This window comes from Panthera onca, chromosome F2, assembly GCF_046562875.1.
Source record: "Panthera onca isolate mPanOnc1 chromosome F2, mPanOnc1 haplotype 2, whole genome shotgun sequence".
In the NCBI taxonomy this organism is placed as follows: domain Eukaryota; kingdom Metazoa; phylum Chordata; class Mammalia; order Carnivora; family Felidae; genus Panthera; species Panthera onca.
The window spans coordinates 46,329,223-46,347,156 of NC_138356.1; the positions used below are offsets into that span (position 1 = coordinate 46,329,223).

Consider the following 17,934-nt stretch of genomic DNA (forward strand, 5'->3'; position numbering starts at 1 on the left):
GGATAAAATCAAAATCGAAGAAAAGTCTTTTAGTCAAACTGCCAAAAAGTCCCTTCAAGGTGTTTACAAATAAAGTAGAAAGTATACAGACAAAAAAGTATAAAGGCAAAAAAAATACAGGGGTGCCTGGGTGGCTCAGTCGGTTATGCATCCGACTTTGGCTCAGGTCATGATCTCGTGATTCATGGGTTCGAGCCCCGCATCAGGCTCTGTGCTGACAGTTCAGTCTGGAGCCTGCTTCAAATTCTGTGTCTCCCTCTCTCTGCCCTTCCCCCACTCATGCTCTCTCTCTCTCTCTTTCTCTCTCAAAAATAAACATGAACAAAAATTTTTAATAAAGGCAAAAAATACAGAACAATCTTGTTAGACATAACATGACACCTTAATGAATACTTACAAAAAAACACAAAAATGATTTACCTAAGGTAAAACTATTTAATCCTTAAAACTAAAACAAAAAAAAAAAAACAAAAAAAAACATACAGTAAAATCCATCCTTTTTAGTAAACAGTTCTGTAAGGTTTTGACAAATATTTAAGTCATATAACCATGACTACAATGAAGATATAGAATTGTTCCAACTTCCTCCAAACTTCCTCATGTCACTTTGCATTCAGTGACACCCTCTAACCCTAGGCCCTGGCAACCACAGATTGGTTCTCAACAGTTTTACCTTTTCCAAAGTGTCATACAACTGGGATACAGTTGTAGCTCTCTTCATTTAGCATAATCATTTGAGATTGACCCATGTTCTTAGATGGATCACTAGTTCCTTCCTCTTCATTTCTCTTCAGCTGAGAAGTACTCCACTGTAGAGATGAACCACACTTTATCTACTCCCCACTTAAAAGAAATTTGGGTTTTTCTTATAGTTTTTGGTGATTATAAATAAGGGAACTACAGACTTCACATACAATTTTTGTGTGAACTGAAGAGACTGTTCATTTCTCTGGTAAAATGCAAGGGTAGGATAGATGGGTAGGATGGTATATGTTTAACTTAGAAAAACTGCCAAACTGTTTTCCAAAATGGAATTCTCATCAACAATGTGAGAGTCCCAGTTGCTCTGCATCCTGAATGGCACTTGGTATTGTCAATGTGCATTGCATATTTTACTCATTCTAATAGGTGTGTAGACACAGTTCGTTGAGATTTGTGTGTGTGTGTGTGTGTGTGTGTGTGTGTGTGTGCATGCACACTGCCTTTTCTTTATAACAGCTTTGAGACAGAATTCACATTCCATACCATCCACCCATTTAAAATGTATAATCCAATGGTTTTTAGTATATTCACACACCATCACCACAATCAAATTTAGAACATTTTCATCACCTTCCAGAAAACCTCATACCCATTAGCAATCACTCTCCATTTCACATCAATTTCCCCACACCCATCTCCCAATGTTGGCTGCATTTCTCTTATAATGAATGTTGAACATCTTTTCATATGCATTTTGGCCATCTGTACATCTTCTTTGGAGAAATGTCTATTCAGATCCTATGTCCATTTTTTAAAACTAAAGTATGATTAACATGCTGTGTTATATGTTTCAGGTGTACACTATACTAAGTCAACAATTCTATACGTTATTCATTGTTCATCACAGTAAGTGTACTTTTAATCCTATTTCACCCATCCCTTGCCCCTGCCCCTCTGGCAACCAACAGTTTGTTCTCTATAGTTAAGAGTCTGGTTTTTTGTCTCTCTTTGTGGTTGTCTGTTTTGTTTCTTAAATTCCACATATGAGTGAAGCTATATGGTAGCTGTCTTTCTCTTATCTCACTTAGCATTATACCCTCTAGGTCCATCCATACTGTTGCAAATGGCAGGATCTCAAAGACCTCATTCTTTTTTTATGGCTGAGTAATATTCAGCTACATAGGTCACATCTTCTTTATCCATTTATCTATTGATGGACAGTTGGGCTGCTTCCCTATCTTGGTTACTGTAATAATGCTGCAATAAACATAAGGGTTCATATATCTCTTCAAATTAGTGTTTTCATTTTCTTTGGGCAAATATGTAGTAGTGGATTTCCTGGATTATATGGTAATTCTATTTTTAATTTTTTAAGGAACCTCCATAATGTTTTCACAGCGGCTGCCCCAATCTGCATTCCCACCAACAGTGCATGAGGATTCCTTTTTCTCCACATCCTTGCCAACCCTTGCTATTTCTTGTCTTCTTTATTTTAGCCATTCTGACTGGTGTAAGGTGATATCTCATTGTAGTTTTAATTTGCATTTCCGTGATGATTAGTGACGTAAAGCATATTTTCATATGTCTGTTGGCCATTTGCATGTCTTCTTTGGAAAAATGTATGTTCAAGTGCCCTGCCTATTTTTTATTTTAGGTTTCTCAAGCTTTTATTAAAATTCCAGTTAGTTAACATACACTGTAATGTTAGTTTTGGGGGTAGAATTTAGTGATTCAACACTTACGTACAAAACCCAGTGCTTATCACAACAAGCACACTCCTTAATCCCCATCACCTCTTTAACCAATCTCCCCTGACACCCCCTCTGGTAACCATAAGCGTGTTCTCTATAATTAAAATCTGTTTCTTGGTTTCCTTTTTTTCTTTCCCTGCTATATTCATTTGTTTCTTAAATTCCATATATGAGTGAAATCATATGGTATTGTCCTTCTCTGACTTATATCACTTAGCATAATACTCTCTAGCACCATCCACATCATTGCAAATAGCAAGATTTCATTCTTTTTTATTGCTGAGTTATATTCCATTGTACATATATACCACATCTGTATCCATTCATCAGCTGATAGATATTTGGGCTGTTTACATAATTTGGCTATTATTGATAATGCTGTGATAAACATCAGGGTGCATGTATACCTTTGAATCAGTACTTTTGTGCCCTTTGGGTAAATACCTAGTAGTGCAATTACTGAATCATAGGGTAGTTCCATTTTTAGCTTTCTGAGGAAACTCCATACTGTTTTTCAGAAACCTCTGCCCACTAAAAGAAATTTTTTTAATGTTTGTTTATTTTTGAGAGAGAGACAGCGTGAGTGAGTGGGGGAGGGAGACATAGAATCTGAAGCAGGCTCCAGGCTTCAAGGTGTCAGCAGAGAGCCCAGAGCCCAGAGCCATGAGATCATGACCAGAGCTAAAGTTGGATGCTTAACCAACTAAGCCACCTAGACACCTCTTCTGCCCATTTTTTTAATCAGATTGTTTATTTGGTGTTGAGCTGTATAAGTTCTTTACACATTTTGGACATTGACCTCTTACTGGATGTACTATTTGCAGGTATCTTCTCCCATTCAGTAGGTTGCCTTTTTGTTTTGTGGATGGTTTCCCTCACTGTGCAAAAAGTTTTTTATTTTGGTGTAATCCCAATAGTTGAATTTTGCTTTTGTTTTCCTTGCTTTAGGTGACATACCTAGAAAAATGTTTCCATGGTTAATGTCAAAGAAACTACTGCCTATGCTTTCGTCTAGGAGTCTTATGGTTTCAGGGTTGACATTTAGTTCTTTAATCCATGTGAAGTTTATTTTTGTGTATGGTATAAGAAAGTGTTCTAGTTTCATTATTTTGCATGTTGCTGTTCAGCTTTCCCAGCCCAATTTGTTGAAGAGACTGTCTTTTCCCTATTGTACATCTTTGCCTCCTTTGTTGTAGATTAACTGACCGTACAAAGGTTGGTTTATTTCTGGGTTCACTATTCAATTCCATTGATCTATATGTCTATGTTTGTGCCAGTACCATACTGTTTTGTTACTACAGCTTTGAAGCATATCTTGAAATCTGGGATTGTGATACCTCCAGCTTTGTTCTTTCTCAAGATTCCTTAGGCTATTCAGGGTCTTTGGTGGTTCCACACAAATTTTTGTATTATCTGTTCTAGTTCTGTGAAAAAATGTAGTTAGTATTCTCATAGGGATTGCATTAAATCTGTAGACTGTTTTGGGTAATACGGACATTTAAAAAAAATTAATGTTTATTTATTTTTGAGAGAGAGAGAGAGAGAGAGAGAGAGAGAAACAGAGTTCTAGCAGGGGAGGGGCAGAGAGAGGGAGACACAGAATCTGCAATAGGCTCCAGGTTCTGAGCTGTCAGCACAGAGCCTGACATGGGGCTCGAACTTGGGAAAGGCAAGATCATGACCTGAGCCAAAGTCAGACATTTAACAGAGTCATCCAGGTTCCCCAGTAATATGGACATTTTGACAATATTGGTTCTTCCATACCATGGGCATGGAACATCTTTCCATTTGTATCTTCCTCAATTTCTTTCATCAATGTTTTATAGTTTTCAGAGTATAGGTCCTGCACCTCTTTGCTTAGGTATATTCTTAGGTATTTTATTATTTTGGTACAATTGTAAATGGGATTGTTAATTTCTCTTTCTGCTACTTTATTATTAGTGCATCGAAATGCAACAGGTTTTTTGGAACACATATGTAGGATTTATTTTATATAAAAATTGAATCATATTATATACTTTCATTTACAACTTTTTTCACTGAACAGTACAACATGTGCATCTATCTCATGAGAACAACAGCTCAAACACATTCTTTGAAATAGTCATATAATAGTCCATAATTCTTCCATTGATAAATATATAGTATGTTTATACTACTTAAGTCAATGCTGCACTGTAGCTCCTGTAATACACATTTACTTCTATGGGATAAATCCTTACGCAGCTTTTCTAGCATAAGTCATAGTACTTTTAATTTTAAATGATTTTGCCAGATTAACTCCCAAAGACTGTAGCAATTAATATTCTACAAACACTAGATGTTATTATTTTTTAAAAGCGTAGGCTGGAAGGCCTGGGTGGTTCAGTCAGTTAAGTGTCTGACTCTTGATTTCAGCTCAGATCATGATCTCACCATTTGTGAGCACAGAGCCTGCTTGAGATTCTCTCTCTCCCCACTCTCTGCCCCTTCCTTGTACATGCACACACGCTCTCTCTCTCTCCCTCAAAATAAATAAACTTAAAAAAAAAAGTGTAGGCCAATTTAACGTCTTAAAAAATGGTATGATTGTACTTATAATTTGCATATTTCTGACAATCTGTGTGATTAAACACCTTTTATTTGCTCATTTTCCATTTTAATTCCTCTCATAAATAGTTTGTTGAATTACTTCAGTTATTCTATTAGATTACTTGTCTTTTTCTTGAATAAGATTGGTAATTAAGAAATTAAATAAAATACATTTCCTCATACTTGCAAAGTTTTTTTTCTAAATCATTGGTTTTTAACTTTATGTCATTTTCTAACATGTGACACATTTTAATTTTGGTATCCAGGTTTGTTTTTTGATTATTTTAAAGATTCTGGAGTCTTTGACTTCTTGAGAAGATGGCTCACATGCTTAGTTTACATAAAACTTTTCCTGGATTGGGGCACCTGAGTGTCTCAGTCAGTTAAGCCTCTGACTTCAGCTCAGGTATGCTCTCACAGTTTGTAGATTCAAGCCCCACGTCGGGCTCTGTGCTGACAGCTCGGAGTGTGTCAGAATCTGGAGTGTGCTTCAGATTCTGTGTCTCCCTCTCTCTGCCCCTCACCTGCTTGTGCTCTTTCTCTCTCTCTCTAAAATAAATAAACATTAAAAAATTAAAAAAATTTTTTTCCTTCATTTTATTGTAATATTTCAGTTTAAAAACCATTTAAGCCATTTATTCATTTGCAAATAAAGACAATTCAGATTACTCTTGCAAATTGATAGTAGTTATTTATATTTATTATGCTGAAGTTCTGTCTAGGAAATCTAAAATAATATTTTTTAATATAATTTATTGGCAAATTGGCCAACATACAGTGTGTAAAGTATGCTCTTGGTTTTTGGGGTAGATTCCTATGGTTCATTGCTTACATACAACACCCAGTGCTCATCCCAACAAGTGCCCTCCTTAATGCCCATCACCCATTTTCCCCTCTCCCCCATACCCCCATCAACCCTCAGTGTGTTCTCTGTATTTAAGAGTCTCTTGTGGTTTGCCTCTCTGTTTGTAACTATTTTTTTCCCCTTCTCTTCCCCCATGGTCTTCTGTTAAGTTTCTCAAGATCCACATGTGAGTGAAAACATATATCTGTCTTTCTCTGGCTGACTTATTTCACTTAGCATAATACCTTCCAGTTCCATCCATGTTGCTGTAAATAGCACGATTTCATTCTTTCTCATTGCCGAGTAGTATTCCATTGTATACATAAACCACATCTTCTTTATCCATTTATTAGTCGATGGACATTTAGGCTCTTTCCGTAATTTGGCTATTGTTGAAAGCACTGCTATAAACAGTGGGTACATGTGCCCCTATGAATCAGCACTCCTGTATCCTTTGGATAAATTCCTAGTAGTGCTATTGCTGGATCATACGATAGTTGTATTTTTAATTTTTTGAGGAACCTCCACACTGTTTTCCAGAGTGGCTGCACATGTTTGCATTCCCACCAAAAACACATCGTCACCAGCATCTTTGTTTCCTGAGTTGCTAATTTTAGCCACTCTGACTGGTGTGAGGTGGTATCTCAGTGTGGTTTTGATTTGTATTTCTCTGATGATGAGTGACATTGAGCATCATTTTCATGTGTCTGTTGGCCATCTGGATGTCTTCTTTGGAAAAGTGTCTATTCATGTCTTCTGCCCATTTCTTCATTGGATTATTTGTTTTTTGGGGTGTTGAATTTGGTAAGTTCTTTATAGATTTTGGATACTATCCCTTTATCCGATATGTCGTTTGAAAATATCTTTTCCCATTCTGTTGGTTGCCCTTTAGTTTTGTTGATTGTTTCCTTTTCAGTGCAGAAGCTTTTTATCTTGATGAGGTCCCAATAGTTCATTTTTGCTTTTAATTCCCTTGTCTTTGGAGATGTGTCAAGCAAGAAATTGCTGCAGCTGAGGTCAAAGAGGTTGTTGCCTGCTTTCTCCTGTAGGGTTTCCTGTCTCACATTTAGGTCTTTCATCAATTTTGAGTTTATTTTTGTGTACAGTGTAAGAAAGTGGTCTAGTTTCATTCTTCTGCATGTTGCTGGTCCAGTTCTCCCAGCACCATTTGCTAAAGAGACTGTCTTTTTTCCATTGGATACTCTTTCCTGCTTTGTCAAAGATTGGTTGGCCATACATTTGTGGGTCCAATTCTGGGTTCTCTATTCTATTCCATTAGTCTATGTGTCTGCTTTTGTGCCAATACCATACTGTCTTGATGATTACAGTTTGAGGTAGAGGCTAAAGTCTGGGATTGTGATGCCTTCTGTTTGGTTTTCTTTTTCAATATTACTTTGGCTATTCGGGATCTTTTGTGGTTCCATACAAACTTCAGGATTGTTTGTTCTAGCTTTGAGAAGAATGCCAGTGCAATTTTGATTGGGACTGCATTGAATCTGCAGATTGCTTTGGGTAGTATTGAGATTTTAACAATATTTACTCTTCCAATCCACGAGCATGGAATGTTTTTCCATTTCTTTGTGTCTTCTTCAATTTCCTTCATAAGTTTTCTATAGTTGAGCATACAGATTTTTAATATCTTTGGTTAGGTTTATCCCTAGGTATTTTATGGTTCTTGGTGCAATTGTAAGTGGGATCAATTTCTTGATTTTTCTTTTTGTTGCTTCATTATTGGTGTATAGAAATGCAATCGATTTCTGTACATTTTGTACCCTACAACTTTGCTGAATTCATGTATCAGTTGCAGCAGCCTTTTGGTGGAGTACTCGGGTTTTCCATGTAGAGTATCAGGTCATCTGCAAAAAGTGAAAGTTTGACTTCTTCTTTGCCAATTTTGATGCTTTTTATTTCATTTTGTTGTCTGATTGCTGATGTTAGGACTTCCAATACTATGTTAAGCAACAGTGGGAAGAGTGGACATCTCTGTCATGTTCCTGATCTCAGGGGGAAAAGCTCTCAGTTTTTGCACACTGAGGATGATATTAGCTGTGGGCTTTTCATATATGGCTTTTATGATGTTTAGTTATGCTCCTTCTATCCCAACTTTCTTCAGGGTTTGAAGAAAGGATGCTGTATTTTGTCAAATGTTTTTTCTGCATCTATTGATAGGATCATTGGTTCTTATCCTTTCTTTTACTAATATGATGTATCACACTAATTGATTTGCAAATATTGAACCAGCCCTGCAACCCAGGAATGAATCCCAATTGATCATGGTGAAAAATTCTTTTTATATGCTGTTGAATTCGATTTGCCACTATCTTGTTGAGAATTTTTACATCCATGTTCATCAGGATATTGGCTTGTAATTCTCCATTTTTGTGGCGTCTCTGTCTGGTTTGGGAATCAAGGTAATTCTGGCTTCATAGAATGAGTCTGGAAGTTTTCCTTCTGTTTCCATGTTTTGGAACAGCTGGAGAAGGATAGGTATTAAATATGCTTTAAATGTCTAGTAGAATTCCCCTGGGAAGCCATCTGGCCTGGGACTCTTGGGAGATTTTTGATAACTGATTCAATTTCTTCAGTAGTTATGGGTCTGTTCAAATTTTGTATTTCTTCCTGTTTGAGTTTTGGTAGTGTGTGGGTGTCTAGGAATTTGTCCATTTCTTCCAGGTTGTCCAGTTTGTTGGCATACAATTTTTCATAGTATACTCTGATAAATGCTTGTACATCTGAGGGATTGGCTGTGATAAATCCCTTTGCATTCGTGATTTTATCTCTTTGGGTCTTTTTTCTTTTCGAGAAGTCTAGCTAAGGGTTTATCAATTTTGTTTATTTTTTCAAAAACCAACTCTTAGTTTCATTGATCTGTTCTACTGTTTTTTTGGGTTTTTTTAGATTCTACATTGTTTATTTCTGCTCTGATCTTTATTAATTCTCTTCTCCTACTGGCCTTGGGGTTTCTTTGTTGTTCTGCTGCTGGTTCCTTTAGGTGTGCTATTAGATTTTGTATTTGGGATTTTTCTTATTTTGAGCTCGGCCTGGATTGCAATGTATTTTCCTCTGAGAACTGCCTTTGCTACATCCCAAAGGGTTTAGACTACAATGTTTCCATTTTCATTTGTTTCCATATATTTTTTAATTTCTTCTTTAATTGCCTGGCTGACCCATTCATTCTTTAGTAGGATGTTCTTTAATCTCCATGCATTTGGAGGTTTTCCAAACTTTTTCCTGTGGTTGATTTCAAGTTTCATAGCATTGTGATCTGAAAATGTGCATGGTATGGTTTTAATGCTTTTATATTTATTGAGGGCTGTTTTGTGACCCAGTATGTGATCTATCTTGGAGAATGTCCCATGTGCACTTGAGAAGAATGTTGTATTCTGCTGCCTTAGGGTGAAAAGTTCTGAATGTATCTCTCAAATCCATCTGGTCCAGTGTATCATTCAGGGCCCTTGTTTCTTTATTGATTTTCTGTCTGGATGACCTGTACATTGTTGTAAGTGGAGTATTAAAGTCTCCTGCAATTACCACATTCTTAAGATTGCCTATGTTTGTGATTGTTTTATATATTTGGGTGCTTTTAAATTCGGTGCATAAACATTTATAATTGTTAGCTCTTCTTGATGGATAGACCCTGTAATTATGATATAATGCCCTTCTTCATCTCTTGTTACAACCTTTAGTTTAATCTAGTTTGTCTGATATAAGTATGGCTACTCCAGCTTTCTTTTGACTTCTAGTAACATGATAGATGGTTCTCCATCCCCTCACTTTCAATCTGAAGGTGTCCCCAGGTCTAAAACGGGTCTCTTGTAGACAGCAAATAGATGGGTCTTGTTTTTTTATCCATTATGATACCCTCTGTCTTTTGGTTGGAGCATTTAGTCCATTTACATTCAGTGTTATTATTGAAAGATATAGATTTAGTCATTGTGTTATCTGTAGGCTTCATGTTTGTAGTGATGTCTCTGGTCCTTTGTGGTCCTTTGCAACATTCCACTCACAGAATCCCCCTTAGGATCCCTTGTAGGGCTGGTTTAGTGGTGATGAATTCCTTCAGTTTTTGTTTGTCTGGGAAAACCTTTATCTCTCCTTCTATTCTGAATGGCAGGCTTGCTGGATTAAGGATTCTTGGCTGCATATCTTTCCTATTCAGCACATTGAAAATATCCTGCCACTCCTTTCTGGCCTGCCAAGCTTCAGTAGATAGGTTTGCTACTACCCTTATGTGTCTACTCTTGTAGGTTAAGACCCATTTGTCCCTAGCTGCTTTCAGAATTCTCTCTTTATCTTTGTATTTTGCCAGTTTTACTATATGTCATGCAGAAGATTGATTCAAGTTACATCTGAAGGGACTTCTCTGTGCCTCCTGGATTTCAATGTCTGTTTCCTTTCCCAGATTGGGGAAGTTCTCAGCTATGATTTGTTCAAGTACAACTTCCACCCCTTTCTCTCTCTTCTTCTTCTTCTTCTGGAACTCCTATGATACAGATATTATTCCATTTCATTTAATCACTTAGGTCTCTAATTCTCCCCTCATGGCCCAGAATTTAATCTTTTTTCTCGGCTTCATCTTTTTCCATAATTTTATCTTTTTTCACTTATTCTCCCCTCTGCCTTTTCAGTCCTGCTGTCACTGACTCTAGTTTATTTTACACCTCATTTACAACATTTTTTTAATTGATCATGACTATTTTTTAGTTCCTTGATCTCTGTAACAATAGATTCTCTGCTGTCTCCTATGTTTTTTTCAAGCCCAGCGGTTAATCTTATGACTATTGTTCTAAATTCTTGTTCAGTTACACAGTTTATACCTGTTTTGATCAATTCTTTAGCTGTCATTTCTTCCTGGAATTTGTTTTTAGGAGAATTCTTCCATTTTGTCATTTGGGCTAGTTTTTTGTCCCTCACGTGTTTTAAAAGCTTGTTATGTGTCCTGCACCTGTGAGGACTACTATATTAAAGAGGAGTCATACTCTGTCTAGGGCCTGGCCCTTCAGGAGGTGTTTTTTGAGTGTGTTACTTGCTCTGTTGTTGTGACTCTGGTTGTTTTATCTCCCTACTCGTAGTGATGTTTTGGACCCTCCACCAGGTGTGCTTTGATTTGTTCACTGAAGTAGCCCTGAATACCTGCATAACAGTCCTTTCTGATAACTTGGGAGCCACCTGACTAAATGCTTTCTTGACATCTGAAGTTAAATATCCATAATAGTGCCTGCCAAAAGCTGTAAAGATGTGTCTTATTTGATTGCAAAATTTTTTGTGCAACAAAATTTTTTTTCTTTTTTCTTACGACACTTTTTTTTTCTTTTTTCTTACAACACTTGAAAACTCCTCAAATAATAGGCATTGTCACACTTTCTCATGGTTTTCCTTCAACCACTCCAGCCTGGCCTCTGCCATCACCTGGTACCAAAACTGCTCTTGCAGGTCGCCAACTCCAATGGACCAAAAGTCTAAAATAATTTTGAAGTGCAAGGAAGATATATTTTTCTTTTCTTATGATCTAGTGGAAATGGTTACAGTGTTTACTATTGATTTTGGGTAGCCTTTAATAGTTTCAGTAATTTATTTTTTAATGATTTTTTATTAGGAATGAGTTTGCATGAAATGCAACAGATTTATGTATATTAATTTTGTACCCTGTAACTTTACTGAATTCATTTATCAGTTCTAGTAGTTTTTTGGTGAATTCTTTAAGACTTTCTATATATAATATCATGTCATCTGTAGATAGTGAAATATGTTACTTCTTCCTTACCAATCTAGATGCCCTTTATTTCTTTGTCTTGTCTGATTGCTGTGGCTAGGACTTCTAGTACTATGTTGAATAAAAGTGGTGAGAGTGGACATCCTTGTCCTGTTCCTGATTTAAGAGGAAAAGCTCTCACTTGTTCCCCATGGAGGATGATGTTGGCTGTGAGTTTTTCACATATGGCTTTTCTTATGTTTAGGTATGTTCCCTCTAAACCTAGATTGTTGAGACTTTTTATCATGAATGAATATTGTAGTAATTGATATGGTGCTTTATAGATCAGATTTCCTTGTTTAAACTTCAAAACAATGTTATGACATAGCTTTTTTTAGTATTTATAAAAGTATTTTAAATGCTATTAGTATTACTATTAATGCATTTAATTTGATGAAAATAAACAAAGATGAAATATATTGGAATTCAGTAAAAGAAGCATTGAACAAGTGTCAGGCTGGAGAAGAGCTATGTTTTAAGGGTTGAGCATATTTTAGTCTAGTTCCATCAGACACTTCAAATCATGGAAAATGTTAAACATTCATTTTATTTTCAGCTGAACCATACAACAAACCTAAGTAGTAAGTGGTGATGGTATCATCTAACAGGTGACGAAAATAAGGCTCATCAAAATGATTTGTTCAAGAACACAGAACCAGTAAGTTAAAGAACCAATGTTAGAACCCAGGTTTTTGGTTTTTTGTGTGTGTGTTTTGTTTTGTTTTTACCTCATGTTAAGGAGACAAAATCCAGAAACTGAGAGTAGAATTTAATGCCAGGGAGGTCAGAGTCACATAGCCTAACTTGAGGGTCAGAAATCATAATTCCCAACTGCTTGTTAGGATAGAACCCAAAGGAGATAAATTTACTGTATACTCGCATTTTCTAGAGTGCATCTAGACTATAAGGGATATACATATTTCTACTTCCCCCAAATTAGCCTTATATCCTAAGTATTGAAAGCAAGTTATGTGAATCTTCTCATATTAAAAATCAAATATCAACAAAACTGCTAGATTAAACTGGCCATTTGAGATGAAAAAGATGATGCAACAACTAACAAATTCTATGTATAAGTACAATAAAATTTAATAAATATAGTTACATTTCAGAAAGGCAAGCCCAAGGAACCTCATGTTAATTTTACCTAATGCTTTAGTTACCTAGTATATTTATCAAGTATACTTTCTTACCATAATATTGTAGTTGACATTAATGGTCTCATTTTCATAGGGGGCATTCATTTGAACAGGTTTAATATCATTCTTTCCTTTCCTTACAACATCATAGATGGGATTTCGAGGTTGCTGGTTTTGTAGAATTTTTTTCAGTTGCTTTTCCAGAAGTTGTGGAGCATTGTTAACTACTTCAAAAACTCCATAATCCTCATTAAATCTAATTGCCTCTGAAAAGGTCTGTAAGATAGATTTGGGGAAATAAGGTCTTAATTTGTATAAACCAGAAACTCACTGTCTCAAAGAAGACTTGACACTTACATATATGCATATACACATACATAAAGTTTTGTGTACTTAATCATTACCTCTTCTCTTTTAGGAGCTTAGAAATCCCTTGACTACAGATAAGGGAACCCACTGAATCCTTCCTTTCCAATGTACTTACGCCATGAAATAAGGATGTACTGTGGCAGAAATCCCCTTTGCAGTATCTCTGTGTTTCTTTGGAACTGGAAAGAAATACACACCTGGTCTCTATGAAGCAATGCTATTCTCTTAGGAGCGGGTGGGTTACTAGGGAAGAATGAGTAAAGGAAGAAGAAAAAACACTCGCGTTATCTCTTTCATCCCCAGGAGCCATGAAAGCTAAAGTACAATGCCTTGCCCAAAAGGATAAAATTAAGTACAATGTGTTCTTCATTTAAGACTATTTCAACACCGTTCCTCTCACTGTGGAAAAAAAGAGAGAAAGAGAAAGAGAGACTAACATTTCTGAGCTTTTCACAGTAATTACTAAATGTTGCCAAGTTTTATTTAAAGTCAGTCAGTTAATATACAACAATATTCAAACAGTGAGTTTGAATGCCAATTTGCATTAAGTAGCTCTGTAACTTTGAGTAAATAATTAAACATGGCTGGCATCTCCATCTCCATAACAAATAAATAGTGGATTGGCTGTGTCTTTTCCCATTTTGCCCTCCAAATCTGGAATCAAGTTTCCTTTTTCAGAATATTAACTTATTTTAGGATACCTTTAGTGAACTATTTACTCATGTAGATTAATTTATAAATGTCTATCCAGGTGGTAGAAGACATCTAGCCCTTCCCCTTGGATTAGTAAATGTCCTAGGGAGAACATCAATTCTTCCAAATTTTACTAAGAGATTGCTAGATATACCATAGTTAAAATTTAATAAATGGTAGGATGTCATAATATTGGAGTCAGAAATATATACATACATATGTAAAAATATCCATATATATGTACGTATATATACATATTTTTTAATTATTTTTTTACATTTACTCATTTTTGAGAGACAGAGCATATCAGGGAGGGGCAGAGACAGAGGGAGACACAGAATGTGAATCAGGCTCCAGGCTCTGAGCTGCCAGCACAGAGCCTGATGTGGGGCTCAAACCCACAAACCATGAAATCATGGCGAGTCAAAGTCAGACACTTTCCTGACTGAGCCACCCAGGCACCCCAATACATACATATTTTTTTCAGTGTCAGATAACGTCACATCTCTAAAGACTGATCATCTCCCCTTCTAAGGAATTTAAAGTTCATGGACAATAGAATTCAATATGAAAGTCAGTCTACTGCCCAAAAGGCCTCAGGGCTAAGATTTCCCCTCAAAAATGACATGTATATGTCATGGACAAGTAATACAAGTGACAGTAAATTGTGTACAAGGTTTCTTCGATAAATATATTTAACTGCATGTGTCTTTCAAACATGAGATTCAAACAGGCATCACTCACCTGAATGTCAAATACGATCTCTGAATTATACTATCACTAGACTAAACAGATAAATGAGTCTGCTGATATCAAACACAAGATTCATTTGGTAGGAGAAAGCAACTGAATTAAGCTTGGTAGAGAATGGACATAAAATATTAGCTGGGGTTGGGGAAACAGTACAGTATACTGCAAAAGACCATCTGGAAAAGATTTCTTCTAGTTCTGAGTATCCATGGAACAAGAGAGCAAGTTTGGCCTTTATTTGTTTTCCTTTCTTTTTTCTGCCTCCTACCCTCACACCTGGTGGACAGAGGGACACAAAGCTGTGATAATCCAAAGCCAAGAATGCCAGTTAGTTAGTTCTATGAACAAATAAGACATTTCCTACTACTCAAGTTAGAAAGATAATGACCCAGTAAAAAAAAATTTAGAGGGACTGTGACATTCTGAGACCCTCAGTAGCCAATGTTACTCAGTAGAAAGGAGTTAAGTTACAGTTGATATAAATAACGGAAGAGACAAGAACTACCATTAACTGGCCATCTACCATGTGCAAGCACGTGACAGACACTTCAAATGCACTATCTTTCCACATTCCTGAGATCATTCTTTATTGAAAGTGGACACTCAAGATAGTTATGTGATGGACTATGGATTCAGAGCAATGAAGTGCTAAATCAGGGCTATCGAAAAAGTCTATCTGGTCCCAAAGACAGCACATTTCCCCTTCTTTACGATTTTATTGCCTCACATACTGATAAAACTAGCATGTACTAACCACCTTCTCTAGGCCAGGCCCTGTGCTAAGCAATAACCCTATAAACATAGTGGATCTGGGATTCAAACCAAGGTGTTTTATCAGTAAAGACACACAAGCATGAAGCAGCATGGTACATGTGGGTAATTTTCAGCAGTTCCATGCAGTTAGAATATAACTAGAATAGCTCATAGTTGAAATTGTTTAAGGAACAGAGGAAAGACTTGAGGTAGATGAGGTAGATAGGACCAAATCATGGAAGGCTTTGCATGCCATTTTAAGAAGCATAAGCTTATCTTGATCCTTGAAATAGGATGGGATGGGAAAATCCTAAGTTGGGAAGTAACTATGATTTGTGTTTTAGGAAGATTCTCCTGGTAGCAGTCTGGAGTTTTGTTTGCTGGCTCTTGAGTTGGTGAGGTAGAATGCTCACATCCCACAAGCAGAGCCATCCCCAGGCTCTCAGGAGACTGGCAGTTACCTCGGAGCTACCGTCATCAGAGCCAGGGTCAGGGTGGCAATAACTCGCTTGCATGGGTTACTGTCCCCAGCACACACAGGGGCTAGGGCAGGGTGTAAGGCAGGTAGTCAGCAATTACTTTTATTTTCAACTCACAAAGCAAAACTACGGCTGAAACAAGTGATCTCTTCATGGATTTCCAGCATATCCCCTAGTAAGTGCACTGCAGAACTCTGGGTTCATGACTACAGACTGCTTTAAACACTGAGCTGACACATAATTTCAGTAGGCGTCAGTAGATGCTGTGGATTAGCTCGCTCAGGATCTGTTCCAACCCCCTGAAATGCAGAATCTGGACAACTAAAAACTGTATCACCCAGACTCCCGTGTGGTTCAAGTTACACGTGTGACTCAGTTCTGCTACTCATATGCACGAAATACTTGAATTCTGAAACAAGTGGAGTAGGGAAGAGGCAGAGTCTATCCACCCTGAGGAAGGAAAGCTGAACGACATAAGTACATGAAAGTGAGGAGAGAAACTGGACAAAAAGAAGTACTTTACAAAAAAAAAAAAAAAGAAAGAAAACAGAAGCTAAGCTGTAATTGTGTCCATGATTAAATGACATGAAATTTAGCTACATAAGATGTTAAAATATTTAGAATTTTTAAATTTAAGAATTTATCTCAGTGGGGGAGGCACCTGGGTGGCTCAGTCAGTTGAGCGTCTGACTTCGGCTCAGGTCATGATCTCACAGTTCATAAGTTTGAGCCCTACATCGGGCTCTCTGCTGTCAGCACAGAGCTGGCTTCAGATGCCTTGTCCCCCTCTCTCTGCTCCTCCCTACTCCCTCAAATCAATCAATCAATCAATCAATAAAAATTTTTTAAAAAGAATTTATCTCAGTGGAATTAAAATGTGATAGAGTCTATGCCAAGGGGATATAAGTGCTTTCTTATTTTAAAAGTCATGATTTCCAATGGATCTCTGAAGATCCTTAATAGCACTGTGGTTCTAAGATTATAAAAGGGACAAATAACTGATTCAAAGCTTCCGCCAGTTCACTTATTTCATCAACAACCAAACTTTTTAATGCCCAAGGGCCAATTATTATCCTGAGCAAAAAGGATACAAACCGAATAAAACACTTGCCTTTGCAGGAACAATACATGGTCATTCATTTTTTTTTATGATGAAGAGTCAACAAAATGCTGAAATAATTTAAATTAGTGTAACATGCAAATGCTAAAGGGGAAATCTGTCCACAGAGAGACCATGGTAGTTTAGAATACTAGAGTTTTGTGTTGTTTTTTTTTTATCTAGTTATTGTACTTTAAAAGGGATTTGGCTAACCTAGAAATCTATCCAGAAAAGGATAAGCAGAATGATTAAATGAAAGAAATGTTGGGTGAAATCACTTTGCTTTTCTAGGATTTATCATAAAAGGGGTTTTAATTAAACAATCCCAAGGTGCCTTCCTTCTTCGATACTCCATTGATCCACAATTGTCTCTCACAGAAAAGAAAGTCTGTATCTTCTTCTTTCTAATAAGATCATCCAATTCCACTGTTCCTTTGTTATTTTACTCATTTATTCAATAAGTTTCATTGAACACTTATTAAATAAGCTATCATGATAGATGATGTATTGCCACATTGAGTGAGCCAGTCCAGAGTACTCTCCATAAAGCCCCAAATGAAATGGAGACACAGATATGGCTTCAGAGTATGCTGATCCAACAAAGAAGAAAGGATGTAAATACACAGAGACAGTAAAGACTCATCCCACAAGACAATGAGCCCTACAGTTGGCATACAAGGTGAAGTCATATTTAGTCAAAATTATCCCTTGAAATCCTTGAGAACACCCATAAGGTATAAAGTCGTCCTACTTCTCAAGAAGCTGATCACAGTGTTTCCTCTGGAATTGAAATGGGTTACTGATTCTTCAGTTAGAAGCCAGATGAAATGGTGGGCTTGTGTTTAAAACTCATGTTATACAGAGATATGCATGTTTAACACTAGAATCCCTCTCAGCATGATCAGTTCACTACTCTAGGAAAGGCAAGCAGGAAGAGACCATTGAGGGAACAGCAGATTCTCATCTTCTGGCTCCTACCCTTATCAAGATGCTCATGGATGCGTATGTGTGTGTTTATGGATTAGTAAAACA

At 36.7% G+C, this 17,934-nt stretch overlaps 1 protein-coding gene across 13 annotated transcripts in view; it reads right to left on the reverse strand.

The window, feature by feature from the left end:
• RGS22 (regulator of G protein signaling 22) overlaps nt 1-17,934 on the reverse strand; it is a 176,503-nt gene that overhangs the window by 131,647 nt on the left and 26,922 nt on the right. For 11 of the 13 annotated variants that reach the window (XR_013553517.2, XR_013553516.2, XM_078441724.2 and 8 more), the window contains exon 4: nt 12,814-13,035. Coding sequence is in view for 11 of the 13 variants with exons in the window: in XM_078441724.2 (XP_078297850.2) it covers nt 12,814-13,035 (222 nt within the window). In the remaining 2 variants the exon portion in view is untranslated. Of the gene's footprint in view, nt 1-12,813; nt 13,036-13,243; nt 13,372-17,934 lie in introns of all 13 variants that reach the window. The other 2 variants (XM_078441733.2, XM_078441731.2) reach the window with 2 other exon arrangements.